The following is a 26,690-nucleotide window of genomic DNA, read 5'->3' on the forward strand; positions in this document are numbered from 1 at the left end:
CTACTGTCAGCCAGTAACTTTGAGGGTACGAACCATCATCACCTGCAAATGAGAAACGATCCTGTCTTCGCTCCGTGTGTCCTGACGGTAGTTGTTCACCCTGCTGAACGCTCCAGAAAAGGCTGCAAACAAGCGCTCAGGAATGGCCCGGGGGTCTTGTAGACCACAAGACCTGTCCTGAAGTCGGGCATGCGCTGCCGGGTCTCGTACGACGAGATCTGATCGCGCAGCTTGCACCAGCAGTAGGTGACAACACAGACGGCAAACACGGCGAGGAACACGGTGGTTGAGACAACAACAGGCATCATGATGCCCCAGTTGACTCCTACACCCCAAGTGAGACTCATCCTTCTACCGTCAACCAAACTAGACGTCACTTACCATCGCTGTTGGTCGTCGGCGATGGCGTACTGGACATTGTTAGGCTTGTTGGTTGAAAACCCGCAAATCTGCCAGCAGGAATATGAGGAGAGGAGCAGCCCCGACCCGCAGTGCACAGCTTACCAGTGCAATTATCAATGGGAATCGAAGTAGAGATGGTGGATGCTCTCCATTCAAGGCTGTCGCTGTCGGGGCAGAGAGCAGCGTCAAGGCAAGCGGGGCTGTTCTGAGATGTTACAACGATCCTGACAAGCTGGTCGCTTCCACTTGAACCAAGTCACGTCTGACTTGAGCGATGACTGAAGCTGCGTGCCGTGTGCCCCGATGACAGATGCGAGAAGGCTCGGGCTCTAAATACCAAGAGACTGAGGCTGAGCCTGAGCAGCCCGACAGCTGTCGAAGGAAACAATGTCGTTTCTGGATCCTGTCAGTCCAACAGCTGAGCCAGGTGATGGGAGTCACAGCTCGCAACCTGACCTCCGTCCGGATCCGTCGAGCCTTGTATAATTCAACAAGAGTAAGCCTAGGGGATCAGTGGAGCAGAGGAGGGAGAGGAAGTGGAGGAGTCTATTCGATCCTGTCGAGTTTTGAGTCCTGCCAGGTATAAACGGGGGAAGTGCCGCACCGAGGTTCCTTCAGTGCGCACTGCCGAGCCTGAGCTCAGCAAGCGGAGCCCAGAAACTAGCTAGTCAGTGAACGCTTGCGGCGGCAATGGCCGTACAATCAGGGAGGCTGAGGGAGGATCCTCTGACACTTGGCTCGACGAGCTTCACTTCAAGTGAGTCTCAGGGGCAGCGACTGAGCTTGTTCTCAGGCCAGCATGTTCTTAGTAGCAGGGCCGCAGCAGCTGCCATTACGCATCGAGTCAAAAGGTACCCTCATCCCAACTTACTCAATACGGGGTCCTTCAGCTACAGCTTAGGGCCGTTTCACGCCGAGCCCAAAGCTCGAGTTTTTCCAATAGTTTTAAATGCATTTGAATTTTACATGTTTTTAAAGGTGAAATTATCATGTGTAGCCCATGCTCAGGGTTCGATATTTCATAACAAACATCCCGGTATTTAAAGGCTATCATACAACCTAGGCTGCCTTTCAATTTGATTTCAAACGATCAGTTTGACCAACTGTAGCCTCCACCCACCCCTTCTTTTGTTGAATTAAATCAGGGGTACTCATTTTGCTGACAAACTCGACCGCAACGGTTCACCATCTCGACCTTTGGAATTAAATTGTACTTTTATGTCAATGGGCCAGATGATTTCAATTTGTTTGAGTAAAAAATAGTACCACACTTGCTGACAAACTCGACCATTGGGCTTCGCGTGAAACGGCCCTTAGGCCGGACGTTAGCGCAAGGGGTGCAGAATAAAATGTATTTGTTTTCCCTCACAATTTCTCAAAAACGTGGCATTAGCGGTTAGGAAAATTTGAATAATATTCCGTAACGGCTATTTCTGGGGGAAAACAATACCTTGTTTTCCCCCAGATGAAGATTTTTTCCCGAGCCCACCTCGCCGTTTCACCACATGTGATTGCGGCGGCAGGGTTGAGCGTTACCGCCTGTTCAAATTGGACTTGAATGGAGACCGTGAAAAAAAAAACTTGGGGCCTCGATACGCCGCTAATGCCACGTTCAATTGTACACAGCGATTTTAAATGCCCGTGCAAAACAACCTAAATTTACCCCTTGCGCTAACGTCCGGCCTTAAGTCGAACCGAGGGGGTAGGGGTGGCCCCTGCTGACTCAGAAGACCCTCACTTTGGCAGGCCATGGCACTGCAGTGATCCGATCATCCGATCCGGGGAGTCCGGGCCGCCGGGGGGCCCGGTAGGGCCCGGCGACCGTCATTGAACCCCGGAAGTTCCGAGGCGGCGAGCCGGGCCCGGTTGACTCGGGCCCGCTCCGACCGAGGCCCGGCGGCGCCGGAGCCTCGGACGGCGGCCGCGGCGGCACGGCGGGGGCACCGGAACTAGCCGCTGAGCGGCTGAGGGCCCCCCCGGGCCGGGCGGCCGCCGGGCTGTCACGGTCACTCAGCACGCAGTCAGTGACGCCGGCCCCATAGCGTTGTCGCTCTCAACTGACCCCTCTGGTTTCCAATAGTTTTCTGTGGGGGTATCTTTCCACACATGTGAATAGCAAATGGCAGTTGGGGTCTGGGGTGGGTCAGACGGCTGGGAGCTGATTCAAATTGGTTGGGACCTGTTTAAGGGGGTAGGGTACTTCCTGGTAGCAAATAATTGTACCAACAGTACCAATTTTATCGTACATATTCGAGTACTGTTAGGAAAACTTGTACCAAAATAGTTTATGCGGTACCTCCCCTGTTCAAACTATGATGCTTTGGACCCACCTGTTTCCCAGTGAAAGTCCCTTCTCCGATGGGGTCAAGTTTTGGACCCTACCCTGCCTCCGACCAACATAGACCACCCTTGTAGATCAGAGGGAGCTCTCAAGCCTTGCCCCTTCCCTTCCCTGGTTGCATATCCAAGGTTAGCAAGTGAGTGTTACGCAGACGTGACTCATCTGCAGCAGGAGAGCTCAGACCAGGACAAGCAGAGGCAATCCCTGCAGAATCTGGTGTGAGTGCAGCAGTCTGAAAACATCTCTGTGATTGCAAACACATGTAAAGAGGGTTGATCATCATAGATTTTAGCAGCTTGAATAAGGAGTACTCCGCACGGACCGTCCGCTAGTGGCGCTGTACGATGGATGACATTGACTCTCATGAGCAATAAGTAGGAAGTCATGAAGCATGTCACGGAGACAGCATGATCTATACTTATTTCATAGGAATCTGCTGCAAAGAGTCGGGCTTGAGGGCGGTCTGAGCAATATGCAAGAGTATTGCCAAGGCATGTAAAGAGTTTCAAGGAATACCAGTGCATTCATCAAATGGCAGTGATGAGGTACCACATGAAGGCATGACTTGCAAATTGATTGCATGTCGTGTTCTATTTCATGACTTACAATCAAGACGCTTTGAGCGACAAAACGATACCCCTTATAGCATTGTAAATCATATTTCATTTCCTTCATCTCGAGTCGAAGCAAGAAATTTTCAAGGTGCTGATATCTTTGTTGTGACTAGACTGACATGGTATCAGGAGCAGTTAATCGATGTTGGATCCGATTGAATCATGCAGGCGAAAATGGACATACCCTTTTGAATAAATCTTTCTTCTCGAGTCTCATACCAGAGCTTTCTTGCCTCTTTCTTTGTAACCTAACATGTACAAAGCATTGGCATTTTCTTACACAAAGTAAACTGAGCCTGACCAGCTTCTCTTATTCGCTGCATTCTCGCCCTTCCATCATCCTGATCTTTTCCTCGCTTGACACCCTTGGGCCAATGCGAGTTGCATGCTGCGATATCATCAATTGTTTGGAAGGAACCAAGCGATAAGTGGAACAAAGCGCTCAGGTGCTATGCAGGCTGCAATGCATCGCCGGCATTCCAACCATATGGATAAGTTTGCCAACTTTGCGCTGCTCATATTACTTGCAGCGAAAGTCAACCATTCCAGATGATAAGGACAATGTATGAGACTTGCGCAGAAGAATGTGCAAACACTTCCACACGACGGTGAGTGTGCACGATTCCACATACACAAGAATGCTGCGCAGAAGCATCTACCAATTTCTTGTCTAACCACTCTTTTGATGAATGAGCATCGACTTCTCTAACATGTACATCAGGTCATGCAGGCTCATGGAGAAATGATGATGTTGTTAGCAACAACTTGGCTTTGTTTTATTGAAGTACGTTGAAAACATCACCTAGGCCGCTACATATTCCCATGTCCGCTTTGCAACAGTTCTAAACCACGTATCACCATAAAGTTGTACATCATTCGACTAGTCCGATAACATCTTCATGTAGAGTCTCAGTTTCAAGCACAACGCGGTTTGGAGCGATACTGTGACTTGTTTGCCTGGTATGATTACATGTGACATGCTCTCTTACACAATTGAAGAGTATTGTAGAAAATTCAGTCAAGCGGTGCACAGTTCAGCCTTTCTTTCTTGCTATTCATCAAACATAGTGTATCAAACAGATGTCATCGTGTGGATCGACGCATAATAAAGATGAACTCGAAGTTCTGTCTGAAAAATGACCCTTTGCAAGTACTGATGGATCGAGAGCAAGTTCTTGATGCTGTATCATTGAGAAGTAAAATGACAGTCATTTGCCAGTGCTATACGACTCGTATCCATTAGCTTGAAATATGCACACCTGAGTTTCATTCCATGAATCATCTTTCCTCCCGCATTCAAACTGAGAAACTCAGTTCTTGTCAACTCATGGGCATGGTTTCAGAGTTTGAATTTCCAGCAAGCTGAGGAAGGACAAGGCAGACAGAAGCGTCAAAGAAAGTTGAGGGTCATCAGGGAAGGTCTGACGAGAGTCTGAGCCTCATGGACAGGGAAGGATAGGGATGCGCAAGTGCGGAGGGCAGGGAGATGGGGAGGGAGACCCCCTCTGCTAAATGTATTTTAAAAGGTACCCATTACAGTACCAGACCAAGACCTCTACCCCCCACCCCCCTGTCGCGTCCGTTGGGTTCGAATCATTTGAAATACTACCACGCCTATCCATCAGGTTCTGGTACAAATCATTACTCCACTATACAAGGGCCTAAGTGATCCTATGCAAAGGCAATAGGAACGATTGTTTACTTATCTAAGCTCTCAATTACCCCCGGTTGCCGTTGAACGTGCAGCGCTGGAAATGGATTTTCAAACCTTCCAATCCTTCGATTTTTTACTCACACACAATTTTGTACTGGAAAATGCCTGGATCTGGTACAAATCCCAATTGTCAGCAAGTTCCTTGACCCGACAACGCTATGCGCATCTGCCGCCAGCCGTCCCTGTGACAGAGCAACTTGAAAGTCAGTGACTCGGTTCAACTTCCGAGTGATTTCAACAGTGTGAACTCCGGAACGCCCGGGCCGGGGTGCCCGGTGACGCCCCGGCCCGGGCCCGGTGACCGTCTCATCAGCTGAATCAAATTGATTCAAACCGATTTAAATTGATTCAAACTGATTCAAATGCGGTTTGAACTGAATCGTACCGATTGTGCGGAATGAGGCGTTGGCCCGCCCCTTCGGCATGCCGGGGAGAGGGAGGACGAGGAGCGAGAGAGGCGAGGAGGGAGCATGGGAGGAGGAAGAGGAGCAGGAACGACCCAAGATAGAGACAGAAAGCTAGCTGAGGAGGCTAGAAGGCAGGGAGACGGATGACAAAGAGCAGGGAGTGGGAGATGGGGCACAAGGGAGGTAGAAGGGAGGGAACGGGGAGAGGATAGGGCTCTTGTGCTGTTTGTGCTCTGTTCTGAATATCATACGCGCAGGTACATGAAGGATTGACGGAAATCTCAAGGGACAACGGGCTGGTTGTCAGGAGACTCAGGCATGGCCAAATTGGAGGACCAACAACTTGTGGAAGTTAACGAAAGCCGTCGTCATCAGGAATGAGTTTGTTCCTCTGACACGTGTTCTCGATCCTCCTTCCTCCCTATCCTTGTCAGGCTCTGCAAACATGCTGGATCCTGTGGACGAGACCTTCTTCGAGTTCGTGGAAGCTTGCTTGAACCACGTCCAGACTCCAGTCCTGCAGAGGAAATTCGCTGCGCTGGGAGGAATCGATCTGCTCGTCCGGCTCTGCGCCATGTCCATGAACGATGACGTGATCGTCAAGGCGTGCAGAGCTATCGCCATGCTGCTGCGGGTGGAGGGGAGCATCCCCGACACTGTTCCTCACAGCCCCTCCACCATCGCGACCGCGAGCTCGAAGCCTCTTGCGGTGGTGAACGCTCTCAAGATCAGGGCGGCAGGAGGAGTCGCGGCGCTTCTTGCGCAGATGAGAAGATCTCGCAACGAGCTCGTGCTGCAGGTGAGTGTCGGCTGCTCCCCTGCGCTCCTCGTCCATGTTGCTGTGCCTCAAGTGTGTACTGTGGATGCTTCTATGCCGCCACCTCCTCCTTGCCCTCTTGTTTGATACGATGTCTCTTGCAGGAGTGCTCTTCGGCTATGAAGCATCTCATCAAGGTGTACGAGGCCAGCAAAGAGCTGCCGGACTGGTCAGACGCGAGGTGAGAAGGTTGGAATGTGCTCACTTGTCAGCTGAGACCATTGTCAAGGTTGTTTCGAGAAGGAGACGACGCTTTCTCAGTGCTTGTCAGTCTCTTCAGAAGGTGGGAGGAGCTTGTTGGTACTCGTGTGGGGGTGAGATGAGTATGAGATGCGAGTTCTTGATTGGAGGCAAGGAAGGAGATAGAGAGAGAGAGAAGTCGAGGAAAGCAGACGAAGTGGAAGGGTAAGGGGTTGTTGGCAGGGAGGAAAAGACAGGAAAGGCAAGAAGAGGTGTACAGTGAGGCTGAGAGAGGATATTGGGAAAGTAGAGGAGAGGAGGAGAGGAGAAAGGGAGAGGAGAGGAGAGGAGAGGAGCAGAGAGGAGAGGAGAGGAGAGGAGGGGATTCTTGAAACGCTGAATTCTCTGTCGCAGGTCAAGGAGCATTTTTGTTCATGCAGAGATGGCGGAGGCAATTCATTACATCGCCCTCAACGATGAATGCAAGCCTGCGCTTGGATCGGTAAAATACAGACTTGACGATATTGCAATGCTGCTGCTGCTGCTGCTGCTGCTGCTGCTGCTGCTGCTGCTGCTGCTGCTGCTGCTGCTGCTGCTGCTGCTGCTGCTGATGCTGATGATGATGATGATGATGATGATGATGATGATGATGATGATGATGATGATGATGGTGATGGTGATGATGATGATGATTCCTGCTAGTACAATCTGCATTTCACTCCTCCCTACAGGCGGGAGCCATCTGTGTTCTCACGCAGCAGGTCCAAGAGAGCTCAGAAGCAGCAGTGCAGATCTGGTCCTGCAACGCCCTGTGCGTGCTGGTGATGTCGGAGGAGAACAGGAGGAGGTTCACGCAGGAGGAAGGCGCGACGGCAATTGTCTCCATCCTCAGTCAAGCTCTCGCCTCCTCCTCCTTCGGCGTCATGTCGAGCGCAGCCCACGTGCTGTCCAACTACATGGCGGGGGAGGGGAAGGAGATACACGACTACCAGGTGCGGGTCGGGCAAGCAGGAGGGTGCGAAGTGCTGCTGCGATGCTGCGAGCGGGCGGCGGTGGTGGGAAAGATCGAGGAGGAGGCGCTGGAGCAGTGCTGTGGTGCCCTCTGCAGCCTCTCCTTCGAGAACGATGGGCACAGGGTGAAGCTCGGGGACCTCGGGGCGTGCGAGACTTTCGCGCGCATCTGTCAGATCTGCGACGTCTCCGTCGTCTCCCACCACAGGATCCTGGAGCAGGCGTGTGCGGGGATAGGGAACTTCTGCAAGAGGAACAGGATGAATAGGATGAGGATGGGAGGGTGTATGGGGCCCGAGACTCTCGTCTCCGTGCTCACCCGCACGCTCGTGCTAGGGCAGGAAGCAGACGCAGTGGCGCTGCAGGCGCTGCGGGCTGTGAGCAACGTGGTGATGAGAAATGAGGAGAATCAGGTGAGGAGAGGAGGGAGAAAAGGAAGAGGGCAGGACGAGGAGGAGGAGGAAAGAGGAGGACGAGGAGGGCAGGAGAAGAGGAGGAGCAGGAGCAGGATGAAGACGGATGGGAGGATGAGAGGAAGAGAAGAACAAACGAGGGAACCAGAGAGTTGGTGATGGGTGAGGGACGGGGGTGGGGGATGGTACTAGAGGAGGAGGGAGGTTGGAGGGGAGGAACGGAAGAAGGTTGTTTGACTTGCGTCCTTGCAGGAAAGGTTTGCAGATGCTGGTGGGTGTAGACAACTTGTGCAGTATTGCTTTGCAACGAGACATGATGGGATCCTGAGGTTGGACCAGCAATGCCTTCAATTTCTGCTCCCCTCCTCTTGCTCCCCCTCTCCTCTCCTCTCCTCTCCTCTCCTCTCCTCTCCTCTCCTCTCCTCTCCTCGCCTTGCAGACCTCTCCACTCCACTCCACTCCTCTCCTCTCCTCCACCTCTGTCCTTTTTCCTCTCTCGCCTCTCCTCCGCCTTCCTCATTGTGCTGCTCATCCTTCCCTTGCCCCCATCCTCTTTCTCCTCTACTCCTCTCCCCCCATCACCCACCCTCCTCCCTCCTCCCTCCTCCCTCCTCCCTCCTCCCTTCTCGCTCCTTCTCATAGCTTGTATGACGTGCAACTTCAGGTGGGTCCTGGTGGCCCTGGGAGCGCTGGCACAGCACGAGCTCATTCGCTACAAACTCGTCAATGAAGGAGCCATGGTAGCAAGCTGCTTGCTGCTCCTGCTCCTGCTCCTGCTCCTGCTCCTGCTCCTGCTCCTGCTCCTGCTCCTGCTCCTGCTCCTGCTCCTGCTCCTGCTCCTGCTCTAGCTTTCCTTTGTCTGCCTGCTGTGTCCTTCACTCGCACTACCTTCATCCCCTCTCCTTCACGGTCTGACACGCGAACAGGCTGCAGTCTCAGGAGCAGAGCGATCGTGCTCTACAGCAGAGACGAAGGAGGCGGCGAAGAGGGTTGTGGCGTTGCTTCCGCCTCCTGCTCCTGTTGGGCTTCAGGTCGACAAGGGGGGAGGAGGGTGACGAGAACGGCAGGTGAGAGGATCGATTATCTTGAAGGACGAGGACGAAGAAGTCTTTGTACAGGTGAAAGCAGGAGGGGGAAGAGGAGCAGGGAGGGAGGGAGGGGAGAAGAAGGAAAGGAGGAAGAGGAAGGAGAGGACGGAGTGAAGGTGAGGAGGATGACGAGGGGAAGAGGGATGGTGGGAGAGGCGCTCTTGTGAAAGTGAGACAAGGGGGGGGCGGGGAGGTGGAACGAAAGAGCAAAGGGGGCACTGGGGTCAACAGAGGAGGCTTTAGATGTATTGATACTTGCTGTCTTCATGCAGTGCCGCGATGGATGTTGGGTCAAAGGCAACAAAGGTAGATGCACCTGCTCCTGCTCCTGCTCCTGCTCCTGCTCCTGCTCCTTCTCTTCCTCCCCCTCCTCCTTCTCCTTCCCTTACACCTCTCCTGGCCCTCCCCCCTTTCCTTCACCCTCCTGCCTTCTCCCTCCATCCACTCATCCGCCCAATCCCGGTTCCTCCCCCTCTCTCTTCCCTTCATCCCTCCTCCCTTCATTCTTCTCCTTCTCTTCCTTCCTCTGCTTCTCCCGATCTCTTCCTGCTCTCTCACCTAACTTGCGTTTAGTTGTCATCAAGAATGCTGCGGATTGTTTCACATCACTCTCTTCGAGATTCGTGCAGGTTCCCTCTATCCCTCTCCCTCTCCTTCTCCTACATCGCTGACGTCACCCTTGGATCTAATCTCCTTCCTCCCTCGCCTCCTACTGTCTCCCCACCTTATCCTCCTCTCTCCCCCCGCTCGCTTCCTCCCCACTTCCTCCCATTCCCGCCCTGTGCCACCTTCACTGACCTTCCCTGCTCTAGAGCCTTCACTTTGAGATCAACGACCTCAACCACTCAGGTTCCATCACGCACTCCCTCCCTCCTCTCCCTATTCTCAATCCTTTCTTCTCTCTCCTCCTTCCCTCTCCCTTGTCTCGTCCCTCCGATCACCAACTTTCTCTCCTCCCTTCCTCTCCTCCCTCCTTCTTTTCCATACTGTCTCTCCCTCCTCCTCCTCCTCCTCCTCCTTCTCCTCCTCCTCCTCCTCCTCCTCCTATTTCCTCTCTCTCCGTCCTCCTTCCATCCGCTCTTTCCTCACCTGCCTACTCCTCCAATGCTGCCTGGCTACCCAATGCACCTCCTACCCTTATTCTCCTCTCCTCATCATCTGGAGCAGAAGGAGACGGCACGGACCGCAGGCGATCTCCTGCTGGCCTCCACAGGATACGGCTCAAGGTAGAGGACATGCCTGCTTGCCTGGCTGCTGCTGCTGCTGCTGCTGCTGCTGCTGCTTCCTGAAGTTTCTCAGGTGCGGGATCGGGAGATAAGCATCGATGCCGCCCTAGATGGCAAGCATGCGGAGGACATCGTGATAGGTGACTGCGAGCTGCTTCTGATGGTGTTTTGATCCTCCTCCACCTCAGGCCCTGCGCTGCTTGCAAAGCTCAAGATTTTTGGCTTCGAGCACATGGTCAACGAGCTGGTGGTTCTGTAAGAAGGGGAAAATTAAGGGAGAGAAGGGAGAAAAAGAGGAAGGTTGTACAGTATGCGCGCAATAAAGTCACTTGCTCTTATGATATTCACATAACATCTCTGTGTTGAGTGTAGATGTTGAAAACACCTCGCTCGCTCCCTTTCTCCTCTCCTCTCCTCTCCTCTCCGCTCCTCTCCTCTGCTTGCTATCATCTCATCAAGTCATTGGGGACTTGCACGTACGCAGGCTGTTCCCACTTCTTGCTCCACCACTCCCACCACTCCGCTTCCTTCTGGGTATCGACTTCCATGCCTGTTCCTGCAGCAGTCTGAGCAAAGATCCAGGAGGATTCGAGGGTTTACAACCTGCTTGCTCCTTCTGCGCCGGCTGCGGCTCCACATCAGGGACCATGATATCCTGCGAAGCTTGCGAGAACGTTCCCTGCTGTGACGCTACCAGACATGTCAGGAGACGAGCGACAGCCATGGATGGTTTGAAGGTGTCAAACATCATACACCATTCAGTCCATGAAGACACACGAAGTTCTTTTGCAGGAGCAGCATTGGAGGGGGCACGAGGTTGTGGGGAGATGAGTTGAAGGGCGCGAAGGGGCAAGAAGTTGCGGGGAGGAACGGAGCGATGGATTGAAAGCTGGAGGGGTAGGAGGAGGGCCACATAAGGAGGAACGAGGGCAGAGAGACGATAATTACCTGCAGCAAATTCCTCGTTTGCCCATTGCACCCCGAATCTCATGAACCCCTCCTTGAAATACTGCTTTATCCTCTTCGACGGGCTATCTATCACATCGTCTGCAATCCGCTTTCCTGTCAAGGTCGACATCTCCCTCAAACCTGTGCGGGAAACTTAACTCGTGCAAGGACTCTGCGTCAATCAACCCTTGCCTCGCACCCATCCATCATATTCGCAGCTCTAACATGGGTCAAGCTCAAGTCTGAATATGTAACTGCCTGCCTCCCTACCTTCCGTAATGTACTCTTTCAAAATGTGATACTCGCCTCTTGAACCTCGCATTCTTCTGTCATGCTGGCTCTGCTTCACTGCCGCTCGAGTCTCAGATGTGTTCAGCAATCATTCCTTTTTCACAATCTGGGTCATCTTCACTATCTGCCAACAACCTTCCATCCCTTCCAGGTTTTCTGTAAAGACCTCACCAACACGCTTCCTTTCTTCACTCACTCAATCGTCTGTCCTGATCCCATCACGTCTCTGGATCAACACCTCATTTACAACACTGCGCCATGATTGATTATGCTGTCTCCTGGCTGTCCCACACTAACTCACGCAAAGATTACCCTCAACTCAACCAACCTGACCCAACTCCCCGCCCCCCGCCCCACCTTCATATTTGCTCTCCTCCCATCGCCTCCCCTCATCTCACATATTCCCTTCCTCTTCAACATTTTCATATATTTCTGCTCCCTTTCCCTTCTGCTCCTCCTCTCGCCTTCCCGGTCCCCTTTCGCTCTTGCCGCCATTTTCAAACATGCAGACCTATCTTCTACCCCCACCCCCCACGCATGACTTGGAGTCCGCATTCGTTCGTTCGACCTACCGGTGCAGCCCACTACCCCTTGTACTCTCTCTTTGTACCCACCCCCACCCTGACCACCCCCATCACCGGTACCAGTTTCATAATTGCTACCCCACTCATGTCCTGCTCTTTTACTACTACCCCACCTCTGTGACAATCGTCCAACTCCCTACCCCATTCCCAAATAAACCACCCTACCCTCTTTGCTTCACACAATGGGACCCCCCACAGTTAGCCAGCCATCTCTCAGTACCCCTCATATACCGTCTCAGGCCGGACGTTAGCGCAAGGGGTGCAGAATAAAATGTATTTGTTTTCCCTCACAATTTCTCAAAAACGTGGCATTAGCGGTTAGGAAAATTTGAATAATATTCCGTAACGGCTATTTCTGGGGGAAAACAATACCTTGTTTTCCCCCAGATGAAGATTTTTTCCCGAGCCCACCTCGCCGTTTCACCACATGTGATTGCGGCGGCAGGGTTGAGCGTTACCGCCTGTTCAAATTGGACTTGAATGGAGACCGTGAAAAAAAAACTTGGGGCCTCGATACGCCGCTAATGCCACGTTCTATTGTACACAGCGATTTTAAATGCCCGTGCAAAACAACCTAAATTTACCCCTTGCGCTAACGTCCGGCCTCAACTACCCCGACGATATCCTGCCAAGCTCCTCCCCACCCCCTGTTTTGACCATTTTGATGACCCGTGGAGTTCTTTGACTGGGTTGTTCGGTTCGGAGAAGGGTAGTAGGCTAAAAGAGGGGTACATAAAGAGGGTATGTAGGGGGTGAGGGTAAGCAAGGGTCCAAGTGTGGCCAGGAAGGGTACTCTACCATACGAACAGCGGGTAGTATACCGCGGGTAATCTTGGGGTAGGGGTCATCTTTCGATTAGCACGGGTGTTTGCCCTGGGGATTTGAGGGCTTATCGGGGTAGGGTTCACGTAAGGTTGAGATTGGAGTGTCAGTGAGGGGACGAGGGCCATTTTCTAAAACTTGATTTATATTATTAAAACACTTATTGACATAAAATAAGATTTGAATGCTGGCGGTGTAATGCCCTGTGGAGATTTTTTTTTTTCCCGGTGGGGTCTTCATTTGGTGGGTGCTGACCAAAATAGTACCCCTCCAAAATACGTAAATTTGTTATGATAATGTCAGGTGGGGTGTGTATACCCTACCCAACTGAGAGACAATATCCCTTTACTGGGGTCCTCTACACCTGGTTCTTTGAGTCGTAGGGTGGGATGTAATAGAGAAGTACGGGTACTGTAACAGTCAAATCAGATGGTAGTCAGCGACTTTGTTTGAACGAATGAAGGGAGTATCAGGGGTGGGGGTCCAGCGAGGAGAGATGCTTTGAAACATTGTGAAGAAGTGTTATAAATGTAAAACATGCGTTTTAGATTGCATGAATATACCGGTCATGTAATCAGAAAATACATGGGTGGGGTAGTTATAAATGTAAAACTGATTTTGAGTCCTAAAGTTTTTTGTACAACAGAAATTCATCTCGGGACAATCTGCATCTAAAAATAAAATCACGGCCTCAGCCTATGAGCTGCAGGGCTTCAAAAAGGCTCCGAAAAAGAAGACTTTCACGATAACAAAGGCAATGTTTCGAGCTTCGTCAGTGACCTAGGTACATCTCCCTTGCGAGATACTCCTGAGGCGGACTCAGCACATCAGTTGTGTTCTTGTTAAAACGACCAAAAAAAAGAGTTATATTCAAACAGTGTGATACAAGAGGGATTCGTTTTTAAATATTTGTACATGATCAAAACGACGTTTTTATACAAAAGTTTTGAAATGCAGTAAACATCGAAGCGGCAGACACCAGAACAAACTCCGCCGCCGTCCATGGCGCGCAGGGGATGCGCGAGTATGGGAGAGGATGAATGCAGAAGCTAGGACACATGGATGGTTATAGGGGGGTTCTAGAGGGTACATTGATCGATCATGCATGCGGTAAACTCCTTCTGAGACCTGTTTCTCCATTTGTATCACGTTTCGCGGCGGCCCTTTTCGTGTTGGTTTGAAATTGCACTCAGCGATAGCTTTTCGCACATAGCATATGATTATTTCCCTCCATCTTTCGACTTTTGATATGTCGCTGTTGTTGATGCTCTTGATTGTGTTGGAATAGTTCCTCTTCGCTGTATGCTCGAAGAGATTCTTCCCGAGCCATTCTTTCGATTTGTAGATACACGGAGTTTGCTTTGAATCATTGAATTGCAAAAATCTTGATTTGCTTCTGACATTTGTTCTTTCCTCAACAGAGATGCTGATGTTCTAATTGGCATGCGTCTTTTTCTTGACGAGGAACGAAAGTTTTGTGTCCGTGACCTACATTCTTGCTCAATGATTTAAACTTTGGGCAATGCCTTGACAAATCCTTATGGGTTGACTTCAACGTTCGAAGTAACTGCACAAGTTTGCATAATCTGTTTCCCTGTTTTTGGACCAAAATCGCAATCAACCGCAGCTGAATTGGTTGGGTTTCGCAAGTTCGACTGTATTTTTTTCGTCCTGTAAATATCTAATTAATTAACGCTTGTCTCGAGGCTATATAGATCAGAGAGTTATAAGATTTGTCTCAATAGTCTATTCTAAAATGTCCATGGATTTTGATTTTGCTTCGCTAAAATCGGCGGATAACAACCACAAGAGTTCTTTCAAAACTGGAGCATACCGCCAATCAGAGGTCAACTCTCAACCGCTCACTGCGGCTCAAGTTCTCGCTATCGGTGTTTGCAAAAAGGAAAACCATGCAGCCGAGGGAAAGGTGGCTGCAGCCGAGCCGCAACCTCTCAAGCCTCCTCTACCTTTTGATCCGCTGACTGCTGCCTTACATGGAATGCCAAAGCTGGAGAGCATCGTGAAAACTGAAGCAATTGATGAATCTTCTGCTGCTGGAGCCTTGCTTGGCCTTCATGGCAACAAGCTTTCACACAATCAAGTTGAGCATAATCGACGACTCAAAGCAAAGCAGCTTTTTGATGAATTGAAGCTTTTGCTTCCAGGCGGGGAGGACCCTCTCAAGGTGAGGGATCGAAATGCGCTTTTGAAGATGGCAGTGGACGTTATGAAGGCACTGCAGTCCTATATTTCCAAGATTGAATCGAATATGCCAGATTGCTCACCCTTGCACAATGACACAAAGGCCGAGTCAAAGGAGAATTCTGGGACAGACGATGAAGCACACTTCCGTGGTCCTGGTAATTATTCAGAAGTTTTGGCAGGGTTAAATCAATCCACTGCAGAGCAAACAGCCTTTGCAGGAATGGAAATGGAGCTTGAGAGTGGAGATCAGGATCGCAAGCTTAGCCACAGCGAAGCCGAACAGCGACGTCGACAAATCGCCAGAAACTACTACAACGAGCTCAGGGCTTTCTTACCAGGGAATGACAAGGACAAATTGGACAAAAACGCTGTGTTGCAACGTACCATCTTCTGCATTAAGCAAGCAGCTGCAGCTGCAGCGCTTTCAGGAAATCCACCTGTGGAAGAGCATTCTCACTCGGAAGATGATGCAATGCAGCCCGAGCAAGGACTCTCGGAATCCCCTCCCGATGTAGTTCGTGGTTTTTTGGCAATGGTGGCGTCAGGGGTATACCAATCTAGGGGTCTCAGCGCTCATAATTTCCATGCTATGAATGTTCTGCAATCTTCTGATGAATCTTCCAGCCAGCGAACGCGAACTTTCTCAAAGCTGGAGAGTGCAGCGCAAACGGACGAATCGACGCATGCGCGACTGAACAAACTGATGCGGTGTGATGGAAACGGCAAACAACCTTCTCTTGGTTGCTGAATGGCATTTTATTTGAGACTCTCCAGCATACATACCATATACATGGAATATCAAGTATTTACAAGTGATGTAACAGTTGTACACATCCCTCGGTGTTTTCATTCTACGATAGTTTCTCAATGGAGTCCAGCATTAGCGGAGGCACAATTGAAGGTCTTTGGGCATCGGGTCGCAAATTTCCGCGATGATTTGCGACCATGTCAAAGATCCTCCTATCAGGGCTCTTGGTGGCATCTTCGATATCCCGGGTTGCACGTCTTACATGAGGAGAAATATGAAAGCTGCTCACATACGATTCGTTAGGAGATAAGTCATAATCGCCATAAATTTTGAAATTGTGATTGGGCGATGTAGAATTTGCTCTTTTGCTCATGATTACTCCATCAGGAGCCGTGACCGTCAGTATGTCCTTCCGCTTGGGTATTGGCGATGGGTAGTAATGGTTCCTCGTAGCTCCAACCTGCGCGGTAGAGCCATTTGAGTTGTCGTGGAGTGACGCCTCCATTGCGTGTTCACTTACAATCTTGTGCTCCCATCCTGCTTTCTTGTCCGCGAACATGTCTTCGCTGTAAATCACCTCATGGGGATGGTCTACTTGAGGCAAGCGGCGAAACTGATGCGAGATGGTTGAGGGGTGGTTAAGCTGCTCGATCGGTGCTTGATGGAGGTGCTCCTCGATAGCAAGGCGATCTGGCTCAATGTACACGACGTCTGCTGTAATGGTGAAATCATCCGTCGAGTAGCTTTCTTGCCTCATGAATTCTGGTCTTGATTCACCATCGCGCTCTCCCCTCTCTCCCCTCTGGTCCTCTGTCTCCGCCTCTGAGCTGATCATTTCCGCCTCCAGCCATTCTGAGCAGGTTTGTTCCCTAACATTTACCTTGCTGTGATGGTGATCCTGCAGAAAAATGTTGTCAGGAATCTTCTTTCATCATCGTCAGCTCACGTCAATGTTAAACCATGTGCGCAGATTGCTTTCAATTGATGATGCCCATTGAAAAACTGATCAAACGAGTGTCAGGGGCTATCTAATCACGAGCCTTGCATCCTTACAAGGGTTATCATGGGAGAAGTTTTGATGTCCGGAGAGACGGTCACCGTCACCAGCTTTGGCTGGTGCCCGATGCTCCCTCCCCTGCATTGATTTGACCTTGAAAGATTTCAGATTGAATTCTTCCACGTTGATGCTATCATACCGTCTGGTGGTTGATGTTTCCTTTGCGTTCGAGAATTTGGTTGAGAGCTCTGCAGTCGGCAGCGATGTGTTTGTTTTTGCTAGAGCAAGATTGCAGCAGCTTATTGGGTTCCAGTAGTCATTCACAGATCAGGTACACCACGGGACCAGCAATCGTGTAATTTCGAACTGAGCAAATTCAAGAAGTTGGTCGATACCGAATATGCCCTATACCACCGCTGTGAATGTTCACAGTCTGATCACACTTCAAACAGCACTAGAAGAGTTTCTTGTCAGTCTGCATGTCTCAACTCCATACTGCTGGATCAGGTTAATGTTCTACACATGGATACGTCCTCTCTGTGATCCCTCCTGCTTCTCCTGCTCCACCCTCATTGCAGGCAGCATAGTCGCTTCAGCATGTCCATTAAAATCTAGCCGGAAGTGAAGGAGATATCGTGAGGGTCATCATTCTCGGGGGGTAGGGGTGCGGGTGTATCTCTGTAGTACCCGCTCAACGACCGTCAAAGAGGTCTGGTAGTACCGGTGGTACTCAATACCGGCGTTCATGGATCACTAGGGGTAGGTGTCTGGCTAAAAGGTGGCTCTAATGTGGGTGGGGTGGGGCGTCGGACTCGGAGACTGAGTACCATCCCCTGGATCATCAACAATACGAGGACTACTACCCCTTCCATTGGTATGCTTGATGGAGTAGCATAAGGGGTACTAGAGGACCTTATCCACCCACCACCCCAGTTCTAAAGCCAGGCACTTGAGGGTAGTACTGTCAGTCGTGCCCGCCTCGGGTCCCACCACGGAAGACGGCGGGCTCAGTCTCAGGCCGGGCCGCTCCGGCGAGCGCCTGTCGGGCCCGGCGGCCGGCTGAGCGCCGGGCAGGCCCTCAGCGGCCCGGCCCCCGAAACGGTAGTACCGTACGGTAGTAGTACGGGCCGGGCCCGCCCGGGCACACACAGCAATTAGAGAGAGGGGGGGTGGGGTCCTTTCAGTGGTGGGGGTGGGCCGGGGGTCCTCGGGGTCATTCTTGGCACTGGTGGTGGGGGCGCGGCTTGCCAAGTCACCCGATCATCAGGCTGAGAGCAAACGGGTGACTAGGCCCAGGTACTTTTTGATAGCTCAATTGAGAGGGGGTGGGGGTGGGGTCTGGGACCTCTCATGTTCAAGTTTCAGGTGGTGGGGTGGGTACTACGGCATAATAGGACCTTGGGTTCATACTTCAAAGTTGCAAACGACAGAACGAGGGGGAGGGGGTGGGTACCACTACTTGGCTTTGTAAGCTAGGGGTAGTGATCATGGCTTCTGAAGGAGAACTGGCGTGAACGCCGTCATGCCGGAGAAAGCAAACATGTTGCGCTAGATATGGTGTGTGCGAGTCTGATAGCTCCTCACTGTGACATTCCGATATTGTATCTCTTTCCTCGCCTCCTCTTTCTGCCAAAGTCTGACGTTCAAGTGACCGTGTTATCGCACTGAGTACTTTGTTTGTTGGTTCAGTGTGGTGTTTTCGACTCCAGTTCCCGAATCCAAGTTGTCTCTGATGTTTCTTTGAGATGGAGGGCAAAAGGAACTCATTAGAGAAGAGTAGTCGATAGGTGTGCCGCCTATCAAAGATTGAACGTTGTTGATGACTTCAAAAACATTTGGTTCCTGCGTGACAGTGAAGCAAGGAGTCGTTCTATTGACTTGATTCTTAAGCAGATTGTTCGTCCTGAAGGTGCGTTATGGCGTGAATTTCGTTCCAGCTGCAAGGGTAAAGGTGGGCTTATTCCGATCCAGCCACATTGCACCACAATGCGGTCGTTGCTCATCGTTACCCTGTGGTTTGGTTTCCTCGGTGCAGCTCGAAGTCAGAGTTTGCTTGTGGAGGCAGGCAAAGAGACGGACGTTCGAATCATCAAGCCTTCGGCTAAGCTCAAGAGCTGGTTCTCGGAGGACACCCAATGTACTAGCAATCAAGCCTGCCCATCGGGAGCTTACTGCAATGCTCAGTACAGGAAATGTATGCCTTGCTCAACCTGCCAACAGAACTCAGATTCTATTGATGGAAGATGCCCTCAAGACAAGTGCTCTGCAGTCAGCACGAGTCAGAACGACAACCTGCCTCCAGAGCTCGTATGGCTCTTCATCTATCCCAACAGCATCACCATTACCTCGGGGAAAGTATTCGTAAGTGCTTATATGTACACCCGAGATAGCGGTGCCGGACTCCGAGGAGCTGCTATGTACGTTGAGAGCTCGACGATGACTGGTAGCAGTCACGGTACATGACCCGCCTGTGATGTCGTGGATCTGACCGCTGCTCTCCTTAGCTTTCTACACTCAGGCTTTCGCATCGCAGAGCTTGATAAGTGGGACGCCGAACGGAGGCGTGCTCAACATGTCCTTCTGGTTTCAGCAAGGGGACGAGGGAGGGGAATGGGGTATCACTCAACTATACCTTGTGGACTTGCAGGGCAACCATCGAGTGTACTCGAGCTCCGATTTGCTCTCGTTCGGGGCCAAAGTGAACTCGACCATTCTGGTGTCTTCCTCGGTGTACTACGACTGCTCGAATGCCACCAACATCAACTGCTTTTGGCAGAACGCCCACTGCAAGAACAAACTCAATGCTCAGCAAACGAATCAGTTTGCTGTGTGCGAGTGCAACCAGGGCTATGTGGGCAACGCCTTTGCATGCGTCAAGGCCTCGGGTTCGTCACCGTCGACTCCCTCTCCAGGTATTACCAGCACTCCTCCTCCTCCCTCCTCCCAAGGTCAGATCAGCCAGAGCCCAGGAGCATCCGTCAGCTCCCCAGCAGCAGACACTCGCCTGCCTCCCGTCGCTCAGCCGCAGTACTCTCAGCCTGCCGGGAATGGACCAGCTCAGTCCGAGATGAGCTCGAGAACTTCAGGGGGAGCATTTGACTTCTTGAACAGCAGCAACATCGGGTTCATGATAGCCTTGATCATCGTTGCCGTCTTGTTGATCTTCCTCTACCAGAAGCTCCCCATCCTCCGTATCCTCCTCACGAGGGAGAGGCGCGTCCTTCCGCAGGACCAAACTCACCTTCGCAGGTCTTCATCCTCCAGCCGTTTGCGGCAGAGAAACTTGGAGCTGGTCAGTCGGGAGGCTCCGAGGCCATCGAGGAGAGCAATCTCAGAGCAGTTCATCCGCAACCAATTTGACTTTGAGAGCATGAGGAGGGAATGGAGCGATTTCCTTGGTCCTCCTCGAAGAGCGATCAGCCTGCCTGTTAGTCGACCGCCCCTACAACCTCCAACAGAGCCCCAGCCGATCTCGCTGCCCCAACACCTTAAATTGCCAGGGACGGTCCCAAGGACAGAGGTGGAGGAAGGAGAGGAGTGCGCGGTGTGCATGGAGATGGCCAAAAACGCGATCCTGTTCCCTTGCGGTCATCAAGACTTGTGTATTGGTTGCGCTGAACACATCAAGAATAATGGCGGGACTTGCCCTGTCTGTCGGCACAAGATACAAGCTGTGCAACAAGTGAAGCGCCGATAGTGTTCAGGGTGCCGTGTGTTTGTGTGTCAAGACGATTTCTTTCAATCTCGTGTGCTGTACCATGTTCGATTATATATTCATGTCGTTGTACGTTTAGTTATTTCTGATCTGATCTGTAAGTGTTTGCGTCGTTGTTATAGATTCTTTCCAATGTTTTGTACTACAATTAAACATGTATTCTTTGTCAAAGCTCAATCACGGCTTGATTGTTCATTCTTCTCCTATGAAAGCTGTATCGTTACAGGGCGATTTTGATTACAAACATATCTGAGTTACAGCTGATGATGGCACGTTTGATGTTCAAGTTCTATTGCTTCATTCTTACCCTTGCCATCCTGCGTCAAGGTCGCCAGCACCAAGGTTGAGGCCTCCCTCACCCTGGCTGAGAAGAAGCTCCAGGAGTTCCTCTCCTACCAGGCTAAGGGAATCGATGGCGACTACACCGGCGTCGTCAAGAGGGTCGGAAAGTAAATATTCTCCTGAGCTCGTCTCTGTGCTGTATTTTTTCTTTCCTCAGTAATAAACATACAAAGAGAACTCGAAGCTTCTGTCTGTCAAACCAAAAACAAACAACAAATCTGGATCGAATCTGCCTGGGTGCTCACGTCCAGATTGGAGTTATTCTCAGGAAATGTACAGCGTATCATTCACTTGCAAAGTAAAACAAAATATACATATCTACACCTCACTCTCCTCTGCATGCTGTAACAGCCAGTCCGCCTGTAGCGCCCGATCGACGTCACCAACTCGCTTCAGGACGTACTTGTACACGAAGGGCTCCTGCACAGACTTCAGCTCTCCATCGACCCGACCTCTGCTCCTCCTCCCTACCTCCATGATGCTCCTGTACACCTGCCGCACAGACTCGTGTCAGCGACCCCAGGGACCAAAGAGCGCGAGGAAGAGACGGATCGAGGTCGGTGGGAGATGCGACAAGCAGAGGACGAGGATGAGGACGAGGATAAAGGGATGGAGGGGTTTACAAGGAAAGGAGGAGGAGGAGGAGGAGGAGGAGGAGGAGGAGGAGGAGGAAGGGGGGGGGAGGGTCCTCGTGTGAATGATCTTCCTGCATGCATTCGTCACCGCTAATGTTCCACCAGGAAGGGTAAGAGGAAGAAGAGGTAGATGGGGAGAGAAAAGTGAAGGCAGAAGAAGCACAAGACACGCAGAGAGGCAGGCAGCTGCCAGCAAGCTCTCAACGTCATTTGATCCTCTCACCCCGCAGTGTTCATCATGAACAATGTAGCTGTAAATTCTGCCCTGTTCTGATTCCAGTGAGCATGAAAGGCCCCTCGCTGATTGTGTCCTGCTTCCCCGTCAGTCGCCGCATGCCCCCCGGCAAGTCGCTCACCTGCGAAGGAGCCGCACAAGGAGCCGTTGAGACTCGCCTCCACCACCTTCACCCACGGCGACCGGTATCCTCCCAGTGACTGCCACCAGCTCCCATCACCAGAGAGCGAGGGCGAGACGAGGTGACGTTAAGAGAGCGAGAGCGACCGACTACACACAGGCAGCACAGCAAGCGAGCACGAGAGCAAGCAATGCGACCATCCAAGCACCAAGCAGCTCTCACCAGCGGAAGCTTCAGCCGCAGAAAGACTGCAAACGGTATCTCGTGGGCTGTCTTGTTGTCAAACATGATTTGCAGCTCATGATGAGACAGGATGAAAGAGTAAAGCGTCTTCTGCAGAGCGTCTGTACATCGTCAACCTTGCCATCTCACTGGTTCTTCGTGCTCACTAATCGCCGAGGTGGAAGCAACTCGATCGATGACGGCGCTGGATGAAGCTTCCGACTGCAGCTTGGGGAGAATCATCGACATCATGGTCACCGATCTGACGACTGACGGTCAGACCAGCAAGCATGTCCCCCGGCCCGGCTGGTGGTTGACAGCAGCGAGAGGGCTCGAGGAAACGAGGAGCTGCTAAGAGCAGGCGGAAGGGAGAGGAGAAGAGGCAGCCAGCGGCAGACTGAGAACCGAAGAGGAGAGCCCATAGCCGCACGAGGAAGGAAAAAGGAAACTGTCTGGAAAGGAGTCTGCAGCCAGCAGGCGGACAGGAAGGGAGGGAAGGGAAGGCACGCGGCAGGCGGCAGAAGCAAGAAAGGGAAGATCAGGAGCAGGAGCAGGGGCAAGTGAAGGAGCAAGATTGGGGCAAGGGCAGGAGCAGAAGCAGGAGCAGAAGCAGGAGCAGAAGTAGCTCTTACCGCGGTTCTCTCTGCACCTCATAGATGGCCCGATCAAAGTCATAAGGCGTCGACGTCGACCGCCCAAAGTCATACCCAAAGCACCCGCTATACCCCATCATGTCCCTCCTGTTCCAGTCCGGCTCCTCCTCCTCCTCCCTCCCGCCTCCTCCCCGGCTCTCCTCGCCCGCAGCCTCCAGCATGAAGATCGACCTCCCCGCCGCCCTCGCATGCAGCGTCGTCATCCTCATCCGCCGCTCCACCACCGACTTGCTCCGGAACGTCCGCACGGTGATCACCAGCGACAGGGAGCTGACGTCTCCTTGCCGAAGACTCATAACCTTGCTGAAGGACCGCAGGGCGTTCAAGCTGTCAAAGTCCACCAGGTGCCCGAAGCTCTGACCGATCTGACACCACCAGACTCACCCGCCGACATGCACAACCGAGCGAGCACAGCCAGCATGCAGCACAGCGAGATCGAGGTCAGAGCAAGAAGACGCAAAAGAGGGCGAGGACAACGAGGCAGATAAGGAAAGACTGGGGAGGGGAGGGGAGGGGATGGCAGAGCACGGGTGAGTTGAGGGAGGAAACCGAGATACGAGAGATGAGAACGAGGAGAGACAAGATCAAGATCAAGCTAGCAACCAAGTATGCAGGCTCACGACCCATCGATGTCCATAGCCATCAGTCATCCCACCTCCCCGACCTACATCCCCATCTCGCAACCTTCCCTTCCCCACCCCATGCATCGCTCTTTCACACAACGCACAAGCGCTCAGGCGTATCAACGAATTACCAGGTCGCCCTCAAACGCAGCGCTCGCAAAGTCCTGCCGCAGCCTCGCGCTCATCTCTACCACCGTCCACTCAGGCAGCTCCACAACCAGCAGCCTCTCCCTGCTGCTGCTCAGACAGGCTTCCATCAGCTCCTGCCCTGACACCCACGGCAACCTCCCACTCGGGTCAAGCCCTTGTGCTTCTGCACCTTCCCCCCGTCCCCTGGACCCATGTTTCCCTTCTTGTGCCCCTTCTGGATCAGCGCGATGTGGGTCCTGGAGCTGCCTGCAGTGGTTGACACAGTCCTCGTAGAGCTGCACTGTCGTTCTTTTGGATCGGAGGCCGCCGTTGAGAAACCTGCCTGGCACAGCAGCAACAGGAACAAGCGTGTCAAGGCGGTCAATGAGCTTCTTCTGCGCTGCTCGCTCAGTTGCTTTGCCCTCTCTTTGTCGCTTTTTGTGCTCGTCCTTTTCTTCTCCCTCCCTTGGTCTGCGGGAGGGAGGCCTCTTGGTATTATTTTCTGCAAACATGTCAGGAGAGTCAGCAAAAGTAGGACGCGGGGGAGGTTTTTGTTTGAGTGGAGCAAACGTTCTTCGTCACAAGCACGCTCTATCCTTCAAGCCTAAGATCGAAGCAAGAAACACAAGATGCAGTGGCTAGGGGGTAGATAAAGATAGGGAAGGAAGGCCGAAGAGATCCAGGGATGGTGAATGGGAGAAGTCTGGAACCGTTACAGCAGAATAAAACGCCGATCAAGAATCAGGAGGACAAAGAGGAAGAAGGCATGAAAACAGAGAGAAGGAGAGTGTTACAAGAAGGGGCGATGGATAGGATCATGCTCATCAAGACAATGCTAGGAATGCTATAGCTTTCTTGGAGTAGACAGCGGGTCTGATATCAATCCGTTCTCTGGCTAACTTGCTTTCTCCTGAGCACATGAATCTGTTGCGACTCATGCAACTTCTTTTCAAAATGGCTTCAACCCACAAGCGCATCTTCACTGCTGACCCCACAACGCTCTCTGGATCAAGAATGTTGCTGCAACGCTCCTCCTTCTCTCCCTGCTGATTCAGCATCTCCTCTCCTACATCATCCTTCCAAACCTTCCCCGCCCTCTCTCTCCCATCGTTCATCTCCCCTCCCCTCCTCTCCCCTCTCTCCTCACTCACCTAGCATCCTGCGCTGCTCATATCGCGACGTTCCCCGACAAAGATGACTAAAACTTTCAGTAAAGAGTCGGCGGCCGCGGCCGCCGGGCCGCGGTGACTCCGTGACCGTGGACTCCGGGATCCGATGATCGGACAGTGTACCCCGGGCCCGGTCCGGGACGCCGGGGGCCGTGAGCCGCCGCCGCGGCGGCAGGCTCCACCGGACTCCCGCGGCCGGGCCTCACCTTTCACACCTCGGAAGGGCCTGGACGGACGGTCCGCTCCGGCACAGTGCGCCGGGGCCGCGGCCCGGGCCGCCGCGCGTACGGCGGTCACCATAGCGTTGTCGGGTCAAGGAACTTGCTGACAATTGGGATTTGTACCAGATCCAGGCGTTTCCCAGTACAAAATTGTGTGTGAGTAAAAAATCCAAGGATTGGAAGGTTTGAAAATCCATTTCCAGCGCTGCAAGTTCAACGGCAACCGGGGGTAATTGAGAGCTTAGATAAGTAAACAATCGTTCCTATTTGTCTTTGGATAGGGTCACATAGCGCTTGTATAGTGGAGTAATGATTTGTACCAGAAACTGATGGGTAGGCGTGGTAGTATTTCAAATATTCGAACCCAACGGACGCGACAGGGGGGTGGGGGGTACAGGTCTTGGTCTGGTACTGTAATGGGTGCCTTTTAAAATACATTTAGCAGAGGGTGTCTCCCTCCCCATCTCCCTGCCCTCCACACTTGCGCATCCCTATCCTTCCCTGTCCATGAGGCTCAGACTCTCGTCAGACCTTCCCTGATGACCCTCAACTTTCTTTGACGCTTCTGTCTGCCTTGTCCTTCCTCAACTTGCTGGAAATTCAAACTCTGAAACCATGCCCATGAGTTGACAAGCACTGAGTTTCTCAGTTTGAATGCGGGAGGAAAGATGATTCATGGAATGAAACTCAGGTGTGCATATTTCAAGCTGATGGATACGAGTCGTGTAGCACTGGCAAATGACTGTCATTTTACTTCTCAATGATACAGCATCAAGAACTTGCTCTCGATCCATCAGTACTTGCAAAGGGTCATTTTTCAGACAGAACTTCGAGTTCATCTTTATTTGCGTCGATCCACACGATGACATCTGTCTGATACACTATGTTTGATGAATAGTAAGAAAGAAAGGCTGAACTGTGCACCGCTTGACTGAATTTTCTACAATACTCTTCAATTGTGTAAGAGAGCATGTCACATGTAATCATACCAGGCAAACAAGTCACAGTATCGCTCCAAACCGCGTTGTGCTTGAAACTGAGGCTCTACATGAAGATGTTATCGGACTAGTCGATTGATGTACAACTTTATGGTGATACGTGGTTTAGAACTGTTGCAAAGCGGACATGGGAATATGTAGCGGCCTAGGTGATGTTTTCAACGTATTTCAATAAAACAAAGCCAAGTTGTTGCTAACAACATCATCATTTCTCCATGAGCCTGCATGACCTGATGTACATGTTAGAGAAGTCGATGCTCATTCATCAAAAGAGTGGTTAGACAAGAAATTGGTAGATACTTCTGCGCAGCATTCTTGTGTATGTGGAATCGTGCACACTCACCGTCGTGTGGAAGTGTTTGCACATTCTTCTGCGCAAGTCTCATACATTGTCCTTATCATCTGGAATGGTTGACTTTCGCTGCAAGTAATATGAGCAGCGCAAAGTTGGCAAACTTATCCATATGGTTGGAATGCCGGCGATGCATTGCAGCCTGCATAGCACCTGAGCGCTTTGTTCCACTTATCGCTTGGTTCCAAGCAATTGATGATATCGCAGCATGCAACTCGCATTGGCCCAAGGGTGTCAAGCGAGGAAAAGATCAGGATGATGGAAGGGCGAGAATGCAGCGAATAAGAGAAGCTGGTCAGGCTCAGTTTACTTTGTGTAAGAAAATGCCAATGCTTTGTACATGTTAGGTTACAAAGAAAGAGGCAAGAAAGCTCAGGTATGAGACTCGAGAAGAAAGATTTATTCAAAAGGGTATGTCCATTTTCGTCTGCATGATTCAATCGGATCTATCATGAATTAACTGCTCC

The 26,690-nt window shown here is 51.7% G+C and overlaps 8 protein-coding genes across 8 annotated transcripts; 3 read left to right on the plus strand and 5 right to left on the minus strand.

Moving 5' to 3' along the window:
* Window positions 1–6: 6 nt before the first annotated feature.
* GUITHDRAFT_103843 (hypothetical protein) lies at window positions 7–347 on the minus strand (the record flags this gene model as incomplete). The annotated part of the gene is made up of 3 exons (XM_005837544.1): window positions 7–42; window positions 100–122; window positions 173–347. 3 exons carry the CDS (start codon window positions 345–347, stop codon window positions 7–9), a joined length of 234 nt encoding a protein of 77 aa, XP_005837601.1.
* Window positions 348–5,923: 5,576 nt separating this feature from the next.
* GUITHDRAFT_135246 (hypothetical protein) lies at window positions 5,924–10,472 on the plus strand (the record flags this gene model as incomplete). Its single annotated transcript, XM_005837545.1, has 16 exons — window positions 5,924–6,277; window positions 6,400–6,476; window positions 6,525–6,609; window positions 6,651–6,700; window positions 6,890–6,977; window positions 7,207–7,899; window positions 8,152–8,228; window positions 8,564–8,639; window positions 8,826–8,930; window positions 8,967–9,017; window positions 9,260–9,293; window positions 9,561–9,616; window positions 9,800–9,836; window positions 10,155–10,213; window positions 10,287–10,353; window positions 10,402–10,472. The coding sequence occupies 16 exons, from the start codon at window positions 5,924–5,926 to the stop codon at window positions 10,470–10,472; spliced, it is 1,980 nt and encodes a 659-aa protein (XP_005837602.1).
* A 187-nt stretch (window positions 10,473–10,659) lies between these two features.
* GUITHDRAFT_103845 (hypothetical protein) lies at window positions 10,660–11,291 on the minus strand (the record flags this gene model as incomplete). Its single annotated transcript, XM_005837546.1, has 3 exons — window positions 10,660–10,769; window positions 10,817–10,903; window positions 11,162–11,291. The coding sequence occupies 3 exons, from the start codon at window positions 11,289–11,291 to the stop codon at window positions 10,660–10,662; spliced, it is 327 nt and encodes a 108-aa protein (XP_005837603.1).
* Window positions 11,292–14,614: 3,323 nt separating this feature from the next.
* On the plus strand, window positions 14,615–15,777 carry GUITHDRAFT_103846 (hypothetical protein; the record flags this gene model as incomplete). Its single annotated transcript, XM_005837547.1, has 2 exons — window positions 14,615–15,610; window positions 15,688–15,777. The coding sequence occupies 2 exons, from the start codon at window positions 14,615–14,617 to the stop codon at window positions 15,775–15,777; spliced, it is 1,086 nt and encodes a 361-aa protein (XP_005837604.1).
* A 137-nt stretch (window positions 15,778–15,914) lies between these two features.
* On the minus strand, window positions 15,915–16,773 carry GUITHDRAFT_103847 (hypothetical protein; the record flags this gene model as incomplete). Its single annotated transcript, XM_005837548.1, has 2 exons — window positions 15,915–16,709; window positions 16,771–16,773. The coding sequence occupies 2 exons, from the start codon at window positions 16,771–16,773 to the stop codon at window positions 15,915–15,917; spliced, it is 798 nt and encodes a 265-aa protein (XP_005837605.1).
* Window positions 16,774–18,699: 1,926 nt separating this feature from the next.
* Window positions 18,700–19,191, plus strand: GUITHDRAFT_151201 (hypothetical protein; the record flags this gene model as incomplete). The annotated part of the gene is made up of 1 exon (XM_005837549.1): window positions 18,700–19,191. A coding segment is annotated over exon 1 (313 nt), but the record flags the coding sequence as incomplete, so codon positions are not given.
* Window positions 19,192–20,014: 823 nt separating this feature from the next.
* On the minus strand, window positions 20,015–20,670 carry GUITHDRAFT_151202 (hypothetical protein). Its single transcript, XM_005837550.1, has one exon. The coding sequence runs from the start codon at window positions 20,358–20,360 to the stop codon at window positions 20,046–20,048; it is 315 nt and encodes a 104-aa protein (XP_005837607.1). The 5' UTR covers window positions 20,361–20,670; the 3' UTR covers window positions 20,015–20,045.
* Window positions 20,671–21,018: 348 nt separating this feature from the next.
* On the minus strand, window positions 21,019–23,995 carry GUITHDRAFT_103849 (hypothetical protein; the record flags this gene model as incomplete). The annotated part of the gene is made up of 9 exons (XM_005837551.1): window positions 21,019–21,056; window positions 21,195–21,285; window positions 21,337–21,357; window positions 21,724–21,770; window positions 21,857–21,935; window positions 22,079–22,200; window positions 22,246–22,340; window positions 22,711–23,096; window positions 23,486–23,995. The coding sequence occupies 9 exons, from the start codon at window positions 23,993–23,995 to the stop codon at window positions 21,019–21,021; spliced, it is 1,389 nt and encodes a 462-aa protein (XP_005837608.1).
* Window positions 23,996–26,690: the final 2,695 nt, after the last annotated feature.

Source organism: Guillardia theta, assembly GCF_000315625.1.
Source record: "Guillardia theta CCMP2712 unplaced genomic scaffold GUITHscaffold_14, whole genome shotgun sequence".
Taxonomy (NCBI): domain Eukaryota; class Cryptophyceae; order Pyrenomonadales; family Geminigeraceae; genus Guillardia; species Guillardia theta.